Genomic DNA, 9,346 nt, shown 5'->3' on the forward strand with positions numbered 1-9,346 from the left:
CGTTCTGAGACAACCGCGCCCGGCCGGCGGGAATGGAGGGACGTTCTGAGACAACCGCGCCCGGCCGGCGGGAGTGGGGGGACGTTCTGAGACAACCACGCCCGACCGGCGGGAGTGCAGGGACGTTCTGAGACAACCGCGCCCGGCCGGCGGGAGTGGAGGAAAGTTTACTTTCCCCTGGCATCTCCAGCTTCCAGACGCCGTATGAGAAAAAAAGATACCGTTTTGAATGTCTCGCCAAATCATGAAGAACGCAACCCAAATTATTCGCCTTAGGTCAGACGTGACGTCACCAGAGGGCACCAAAAGTAAAAAAGGTTGCTTCGATGGATATAGTTAAAAACCTATGTTAACACATCAAAACGATCAATTAGAGCACCGAAATAACCGTAAAGACTGTGGGGAGTTCATTTCGACCATTTCTGCTCCCCCTCATGAGTCAAGGTCACTAATCAAAATTGGTCCACCAGTAGCCTACAATAAAAATACTTTTCTTCACAATTTGCTTTCGAATACGTTCACTGGAAAAATTCCAGGCACAAAAAACATCATTTCGTGGTGACCTAGAGGTCATCTGAGGTCACTTAGTTCAAATTCATAAACCATCCAACTGAAAACATGTCACAGAAGGTCACTGATCTTAGTAGATCAAAAACTTCAGATGTGCACAACAGATGTCGAACTGACAGATGAAGAGGTATTGACAATTTCGTGTCGCTGCAAGCGTTCGTCAGTAAAGAGGTATTGACACTTTCGTATCGCTGCGAGCATCCGTCTTGGACCTGTGCTCGAAAAACCGTAGCGGGAAGTCAACTTCCTCCGGCTCGGGCGCGGGCCAAATCTTCAAAAGGTTCTAGTCAGCCTGTACTTATGTATGGGCGCAATTCCAATCGTGAAGGGGCGGTAGCGAATGGAACGGAGTCACAAGCTCGGCGGACAGGGGTAGAGCGGTGAGAGCGCGACGCACGCGCAGTGGAACAAATTAAAACGTGATACCAAAAAGAGGCATGCGCTATTTTTCAAGATTGGATTTATCCTCCGATCGTCCGCACGCAGGCGACCAGGAGCACCTATCCAAAATAACTGCGACGCATGGAACCGAACATTAAACCCCAAGAATGAACTGAATACTGCGAACCCGCGGCGCCCACGCTAAAAATATAGCGACTAAACTAAGAGGACGAGAATAGCACGTAAGGATAAGCAATGCAAGGTCAGCGTTTAAAATTCATAACTCACCACTGTATCTTAAAAGCAAGACATAAATTAAAGCGTTCAGTGCCAAGCCTGGCCTCTGTCATGCCGCCGAACGCCAGCACGAACACATCTGCAGTGCGGAATAGCCACTCGCCGCAAGGCGGCGCCACCAACCTGCATTTGCCGTGGAAGCAGAGGTTGTTTGCCGGTGAGATGAAGAACGTCTTGAGCAGCTTGTCGTCGGCCAGGGCGTACAAGTCGGACGTCATGTTCATCATCCTGCCGACCACCGGGGACGCGCGACGGAAGCCCAGCAGCCTGGGGACGCAAGGTCAGGTCGAGGTCAGTTCAAGGTCAGGGCAGACACGCGCAGCTCGGCCACGACCAGATTCGGTTTGCTCGAAGTGCCCGCCAACTTGCCTCAGTAGTGCCAGCTACTTGAAAGCAGTTTTGGACCTCAGCGAGGTAGTGAGAATCGACTGCCGTTTAACGCCACGATCTCTTATCGGCTGCCATTTAGCGCTGCGATCTTTTATCGGCTGCCATTTAGCGCCGCGATCTCTTATTGGCTGCCATTTAGCGCTGCGATCTGCTATCGGCTGCCATTTTGCGCCGCGATCTCTTATCGGCTGCCATTTAACGCTGCGATCTCCTATCGGCTGCCATTTAGCGCCGCGATCTCTTATCGGCTGCCATTTAGCGCCGCGATCTTATAATGATAATTGGAATTGCAGAATGCGTCACCTACTAGGGCCGGTTTTCACGCTGCCGCTAACCCTTGCGTAGGTGGACACGGAGGACTGCACGGTTCGACTCGGAGGATTGTACAGATCGACACGAAGTGCACAGGTCGACACAGAGGACTATGCAGATCGACACAGGGGACTGCACAGAGGGGACAGGGGACTGCACAGCTCGGCACAGGGGACTGCACAGAAGGGACAGGGGACTGCACAGATCGATGCGGAGGACTGCACGGTTCGACTCGGAGGACTGTACAGATCGACACGAAGTGCACAGGTCGACATAGAGGACTATGCAGATCGACACAGGGGACTGCACAGAGGGGACAGGGGACTGCACAGTTCGACACAGGGGACTGCACAGAGGGGACAGGGGACTGCACAGTTCGACACAGGGGACTGCACAGGGGGGACAGGGGACTGCACAGATCGACACAGGGGACTTGCACAGATCGACACAGGGGACTGCACAGGGGGGACAGGGGACTGCACAGTTCGACACAGGGGACTGCACAGGGGGGGCAGGGGACTGCACAGATCGATGCGGAGGACTGCGCAGATCGATGCGGAACTTCTACTTTAGAATGCTAAAATATACATTAAGAGAAACCAGAAGCAATACTTGGTGGTTGTTTCAGCCCTAATCATCACATCCCTCCATAATGAGCAAGATTATGCAGTCATTTGTTGTGTCCATTGACACAGCTCACCACCCTGTACCTCACATTCCCGCAGTTTACCTGCTCAGTGTTTGCATTCGTACCTCACCTTGCCCACACCCGCATCTCACCGTGCTCACGGTCCGCTCTCACCTGTCGAGGTGGAACGCAGCGATCTCAGCGTTGTGCCGCTCGTAATCGGAGAAGTAGAAGTGGTTTGGCAGCGTCTCCTGCTCCCGCGGAAACCTGGGCACACGGGGCTGCTGTAACCGCCGTCAGCACACTAGGGTACCAGGTCTGCCGTCCGTCCCGGAGAAAGTCGTCCTTGCTGAGAGGGACCGCGGGGAGGGGTCGAGGCCGGAGACGACAGGCCAGCAAAAGACGGCTGCGCAGACCTGCAGCCGGGAACACTGAGACAGGAAGTTTGCCGGAAAGTGGGAACGGTGCTCTTTTGAAGCTTAGTCGAAATGTTTACCGTCGTTTTACTTGGTACCAACTGGAGGTCTGTTGAAACAGCTGGAGTGTTTCGGGGCCGTGTGATCTTGGAAGCGTGGCAAGACGTCCAGAGACATGTGGCAGCAGCATGCCCCGGGCCAGATCTCACGACAGCTCCATCACTCGCGGACTGCGTTCTCAGCACGTGGCCGAAGCGCTCGGCCAGGGATGGACCGTTGTGAGAATGCCGTGACCGCCCGCTGCTCAGACAGCTCTGGTGCGACGAGCCATGTAGGGCAACGAGTCTCTGCATGAACAGATTAATGGGGCCAACACGTGGCCGCTAAAGGGCACCGTCTCCACCGGCTGCAAAGACTGGTTGTGCAGTCTCCCAGCTGTGCAGTGCAGCGATCAGCAGTTTTGACGTCGTCGGGTAATGACCAACATGTCCGAGAACCGCGCGCGAGCGGGCCGCGAGGCTACGAAGTGGGCTCTCGGTTTACCGTGGCCTTGTCGTAAGAACGACTTGGCTCGCTGCAGGGAAGTTCTCACCTCATTGGCTTGACGAGTGCCTCGGCCTCGTTTTGCAGAGTTATGATCAGCTTCAGCTGCGTGCCACCTGTCTTTTGTTCTGGAAACAGAATGGTCATGACCCTCGGCGCAGACGGTGCACAGCTTTTACGTGAGAGTGCGATCACGAGTACAGCCAGCTGTCGCACTGTCGAATGTCTGCTCTTTAGCACCCGTCCAGACCTGGTCTCCATTAAGATTGAAGGGAGTCAAAGCAGCCATGTGATTTGCTCCCGGATAAAATCCCTTCTCTCGGGAAGGCATTTACTGCCGGCGAGACTACATCATTCATCAATACAGGATATATATGTTTAGTGACATTGCTCTAAAAGACCAAATTCCGCACACCCAAGTGATGATGCAGTGTGCCATGCCTGGCCAATAGCGACAACTTTCATCGCACCTCGACACTCCGCCTTAACACCCACCCCACCTAGTCATGTGACGGCTCCTAGCCATGGGACGGCTCCTAGCCATGGGACGGCTCCTAGCCATGGGACGGCTCCTAGCCATGGGACGGCTCCTAGTCATGTGACGGCTCCTAGCCATGGGACGGCTCCTGGCCATGGGACGGCTCCTGGGCATGGGACGGCTCCTGGGCATGGGACGGCTCCTAGCCATGGGACGGCTCCTAGCCATGGGACGGCTCCTAGCCATGGGACGGCTCCTAGTCATGTGACGGCTCCTAGCCATGGGACGGCTCCTGGCCATGGGACGGCTCCTGGGCATGGGACGGCTCCTGGGCATGGGACGGCTCCTGGCCATGAGACGGCTCCTAGCCATGGGACGGCTCCTGGGCATGTGACGGCTCCTAGCCATGGGACGGCTCCTGGGCATGGGACGGCTCCTGGGCATGTGACGGCTCCTGGCCATGAGACGGCTCCTAGCCATGGGACGGCTCCTGGCCATGGGACGGCTCCTGGCCATGAGACGGCTCCTAGCCATGGGACGGCTCCTAGCCATGGGACGGCTCCTGGGCATGGGACGGCTCCTGGGCATGGGACGGCTCCTAGCCATGGGACGGCTCCTAGCCATGGGACGGCTCCTGGGCATGGGACGGCTCCTAGCCATGGGACGGCTCCTGGGCATGGGACGGCTCCTAGCCATGGGACGGCTCCTGGGCATGGGACGGCTCCTGGCCATGAGACGGCTCCTAGCCATGGGACGGCTCCTGGCCATGGGACGGCTCCTGGGCATGGGACGGCTCCTAGCCATGGGACGGCTCCTAGCCATGGGACGGCTCCTAGCCATGGGACGGCTCCTGGGCATGGGACGGCTCCTAGCCATGGGACGGCTCCTGGGCATGGGACGGCTTCCTAGCCATGGGACGGCCCTGGGCATGGGACGGCTCCTGTCCATGAGACGGCTCCTAGCCATGGGACGGCTCCTGGGCATGGGACGGCTCCTAGTCAATGGGACGGCTCCTAGCCATGGACGGCTCCTGGGCATGGGACGGCTCTAGCCATGGGACGGCTCCTGGGCATGGGACGGCTCCTAGCCATGGGACGGCTCCTGGGCATGGGACGGCTCCTAGCCATGGGACGGCTCCTGGGCATGGGACGGCTCCTAGCCATGGGACGGCTCCTGGGCATGGGACGGCTCCTGGCCATGCAGCGTTGATGCACCGGCAGGATGTCTGCTCGACTCCGACGATGACCGCCAGCCAATACAACCGTTCATACGCCTCCTTCACAAAGGACAGCCGAACGGACCAACAGACGGACGGATGGGCGGACGGACGGACGGACCAGACATCTTACCTATGGCACTGATGGGCAGGCTGGCCATTTCCTTGATCAAATGCGGCACTGCCTCGCTGTGCTTCGGGTAGAGAGCTTCGGGGGAGATGTCCCACCAGAACTGCTGGGCGCTCGTCAGGTTACTGAAACAGGTCACGGGGCACGGGTCAGGGGTCAAGGGTCAAGAGGCAGTTCACCAGACGAAAATTTTTGCATGAGACCCAGGGTGCACACGGCGAGATCGACCAGTGCCATATATATGTATGTATATATTATATATATTCATACATATATACATATATCCTATGACGAATTGGTTTTTAAAATTTCCAATGACAACGTATACAGACAGAAAGGGGGCATGGGTATATGTCTGCCTTTGAGTCTTACATCCGCTAGTATATATGTATATATATATATATATATATAAATATATATATATATATATATATATATATATATATATATATATATATATATATATATATAGTTTGTATATAAGCCGCATGGGGAAAGCTCTGTTTTGCTCTGCGCTGTCTCGGGTCTTCAGGGTACGTCCTGACATCCTGCTGACGGCGCTGTAAATATGCAACGATATTTCACAGCTTGCGATATTCCCAAACACATTTTAATGGTTCATATGGCAAGGCGCATCATAATACTTTCGTTGAAAACCTGCCCTTCGTCTCCCTTAGCAACGTTCACGAAAATGGGCCCAAATATAGTAACGTCTTCTCTAGCCTGATCACCTGACCTCCACTCATCCGTATGTGACAATGTTTGAATTAAGTCGGGGCGATACTCAGCTTGTGGGAAGTGATGTGTAGTGAGTGTGGCCCATCAGCAGCGTGCGAAGAAGACAGGTCAACGGAACGATCTGCGACACTGCTTTTGTGCCAGGTGGGACCATGAAGTCGCGTCACCTTTGCATCACCATAACCAGAAGCCATGAAGCCATGAAGCCAACTGAGCCATCGGGACGGTCCTGGTTACACGTGATCACCTCGGCGTGGTCCCGCGGTGGCCCTTGCCACACTACCAGCCATACAAAATCGAACTACCTCTATCCCCGCCGACAGCCGATCCGAATGGCGTGGCTCTGCGCGCGCTACGCCGCCACGCTATGCATTTCATGCCCTTGCATGTGCAAGTGGCACGCCGCGAGAGAGGCACGATGAATTCGGTTCGCAGCGGTTCCACGCGGTCTGAGCGGCGCGCCGGTGGTGCCAGCATTGCAGCCGCTATTGATCCCCGAACGGGCAGCGTCTGGGGTGACGGTGCCGGGTGGAAGAGCGGGCAGCGCCTGGGGTGACTGTGCCGGGTGGAAGAGCGGGCAGCGCCTGGGGTAACGGTGCCGGGTGGAAGAGCGGGCAGCGCCTGGGGTGACGGTGCCGGGTGGAAGAGCGGGCAGCGCCTGGGGCGACTGCGCCGGGTGGAAGAGCGGGCAGCGCCTAGGGTGACTGTGCCGGGTGGAAGAGCGGGCAGCGCCTGGGGTGACGGTGCCGGGTGGGAGAGCGGGCAGCACCTGGGGTGACTGTGCCGGGTGGAAGAGCGGGCAGCGCCTGGGGTGACTGTGCCGGGTGGAAGAGCGGGCAGCGCCTGGGGTGACGGTGCCGGGTGGAAGAGCGGGCAGCGCCTGGCGCGACGGTGCCGGGTGGGAGAGCGGGCAGCGCCTGGGGTGACTGTGCCGGGTGGAAGAGCGGGCAGCGCCTGGTGCGACGGTGCTGGGTGGAAGAGCGGACAGCGCCTGGGGTGACTGTGCCGGGTGGAAGAGCAGGCGCTACAATTGTCAACTGAAACTTAAATGTGTTTTCGGTATTCCACCGTGCGGAGGCGGTTTAGACGCGTTTAGAGCTGGGGTGCACCTCAGCGGCGGCGGTGAGGTGCGGGGGCTACACACACAGGGAGCAGCACGCCCTCAGTGTGAGGTGCGGCGGGGGATACATACACCGGGACCATCATGTCTTCAGTGTGAGGTGCGTCCCACTGCTGTGGCCGCGCTGAGCACTGACCGACTGCCGCTGAGTTAGCGCCGGGCAGAGGAGTGCGAGGTTGGAGAGTGAGAGGCTAGAGAGTGCGGAGCTGCAGAGTGAGAGGCTGGAGAGTGCGAGGCTGGGGAGAGCGGGGCTGGAGAGTGCGGGGCTGGAGGGTGCGGGCGGAAGAGTGTGGGGCTGGAGAGTGAGAGGCTGGAGAGTGAGGGGCTGGAGAGTGCGGGCGGAAGAGTGAGAGGCTGGAGAGTGAGAGGCTGGAGAGTGAGAGGCTGGAGAGTGCGGGGCTGGAGAGTGCGGGGCTGGAGAGTGCGGGGCTGGAGAGTGCGGGGCTGGAGAGTGCGGACGGGAGAGTGAGGAGCTGGAGAGTGAGAGGCTGGAGAGTGCGGGCGGTAGAGTGCGAGGCTGGAGAGTGAGAGGCTGGAGAGTGGAGGCTGGAGAGTGCGAGTCTGAGAGTGCGGGGCTGGAGAGTGCGGGCGGGAGAGTGCGGGGCGGGAGAGTGAGAGGCTGGAGAGTGCGGGCGGAAGAGTGAGAGGCTGGAGAGTGAGAGGCTGGAGAGTGAGAGGCTGGAGAGTGCGGGGCTGGAGAGTGCGGGGCTGGAGAGTGCGGGGCTGGAGAGTGCGGGCGGGGGAGTGCGGGGCTGGAGAGTGCGGGGCTGGAGAGTGCGGGGCTGGGCGTGGAGCTTGGCTTACAGCTAGATTCTGCCAAGCACATGGACACAGCAGTCCAAAAGGCGACACGAAGCTCGGGCTGCTAATTTGCGACATACAAAACATCTCCCGCCGCGCTGCGTATATCTGGAGGGGAGCTGCGCCTCGTGCATCGGTGCACATGTCCGGTCCGCTGTCGAGTCGGGACGTGGTCCGGTTTGGTGCTGGTCCACTTGACTTTTAACGGCTAGAATGAAAACAGCATGCATTTATTATATGGCTGCCTCCCATTTTAAAATATGTTACAATTCCGAGTACGATATGATCTTGGCCATTGTAAGGTATTCCGTATAAAATCGCGTTATTTTACTGAACGATGCACCGTTTACTATCGATATGTTTCATGAACTATTGGTCACCACTAATTTCGTCTCCTTGTTTCTCCTTTCGGAGAAAACAGAACACAGACGAGGCACTGTGCAGATGGTATGTTGTATTAAAGCCAATCTCGAGTGAAAACCTCCCCCTCCAAAGCGCACCACCACTGGGCTGCCAGCGACAAGATCGAATTTAAATCGTTGACCATTCGGAGCGCAAAAATTCCTGGCGCCGTTGTGCTTACACAAACGCAAGTACATCCCCGCAAACCATAAGGCTACGAGCCATCAAATTGAGTAACTGTGGTACCGGCCAGGAAAGCGTAGGCCCATGGTCCAGCTCGCAGCTGGCTGCTGTGAGCATCTCCTTCCGCAGACGCTGACCGGTCAGTAAACAAGAGCGTCCGTCCCTGAGGCCGTCGGTGGTCTGACTCGCCGCTGGCGCCTGAGGCGGCCAGCTCGATGTGACGTGTCACCGCCGAGCCTGCACGCGTCCCCTCCCCCCCCCCCTGCACACGTCCCCTCCCCCCCCTGCACACGTCCCCTCCCCTCGCCCTGCACACGTCCTCGGCATGACCAGCACCGCCGGCCGGGCCGGGTCCGCAGCTGGCTGCGGCCGGCGCCTCTCGACCGGAGCGGAGGCCGCCGCTGTCGCGGCCGGCCGCGCGCCGTCCAGCCTGCCACCGTCAGCTCGCTAGTGAAGCGCATCGAGATGAGCTCCCGGCCTCGCGGCTGGCTGCCAAAGGCGGTCATGTGGTGCCAGAAGGGTGCAGGTCCCGTGGCTCATTCAGGGCGAGACCAGGCATGAATCTTAAATCTTGCATTGCAAATGGCGCACAGATGTCTGTCTGTCTGTGGACTCGTGAGGCGTCACAGTTCTGCCCGGCTGGCAGCCCATCGGGCCTGCAGGCTTGGACACCCTGCACGCTTCCACATCCTTGCAATAAAGTCCGCTGCCAGGAGTTACGGTGAAATGTACGTTAGTCTT

At 57.9% G+C, this 9,346-nt stretch overlaps 1 protein-coding gene across 1 annotated transcript in view; it reads right to left on the reverse strand.

Moving 5' to 3' along the window:
• The window catches only part of LOC119090935 (extracellular serine/threonine protein CG31145), a 52,293-nt gene that overhangs the window by 7,540 nt on the left and 35,407 nt on the right, over window positions 1–9,346 (reverse strand). The window contains exons 2-5 of the mRNA XM_037213664.1: window positions 5,365–5,486; window positions 3,587–3,665; window positions 2,753–2,845; window positions 1,372–1,515 (exon numbers count right to left, since the gene is read on the reverse strand). Coding sequence (XP_037069559.1) covers window positions 1,372–1,515; window positions 2,753–2,845; window positions 3,587–3,665; window positions 5,365–5,486 — 438 coding nt within the window. The remainder of the gene's footprint in view (window positions 1–1,371; window positions 1,516–2,752; window positions 2,846–3,586; window positions 3,666–5,364; window positions 5,487–9,346) is intronic.

This window comes from Pollicipes pollicipes, unplaced genomic scaffold (genome assembly GCF_011947565.3).
Source record: "Pollicipes pollicipes isolate AB1234 unplaced genomic scaffold, Ppol_2.1 Scaffold_3216;HRSCAF=3773_pilon_pilon_pilon, whole genome shotgun sequence".
NCBI classification, from domain to species: domain Eukaryota; kingdom Metazoa; phylum Arthropoda; class Thecostraca; order Pollicipedomorpha; family Pollicipedidae; genus Pollicipes; species Pollicipes pollicipes.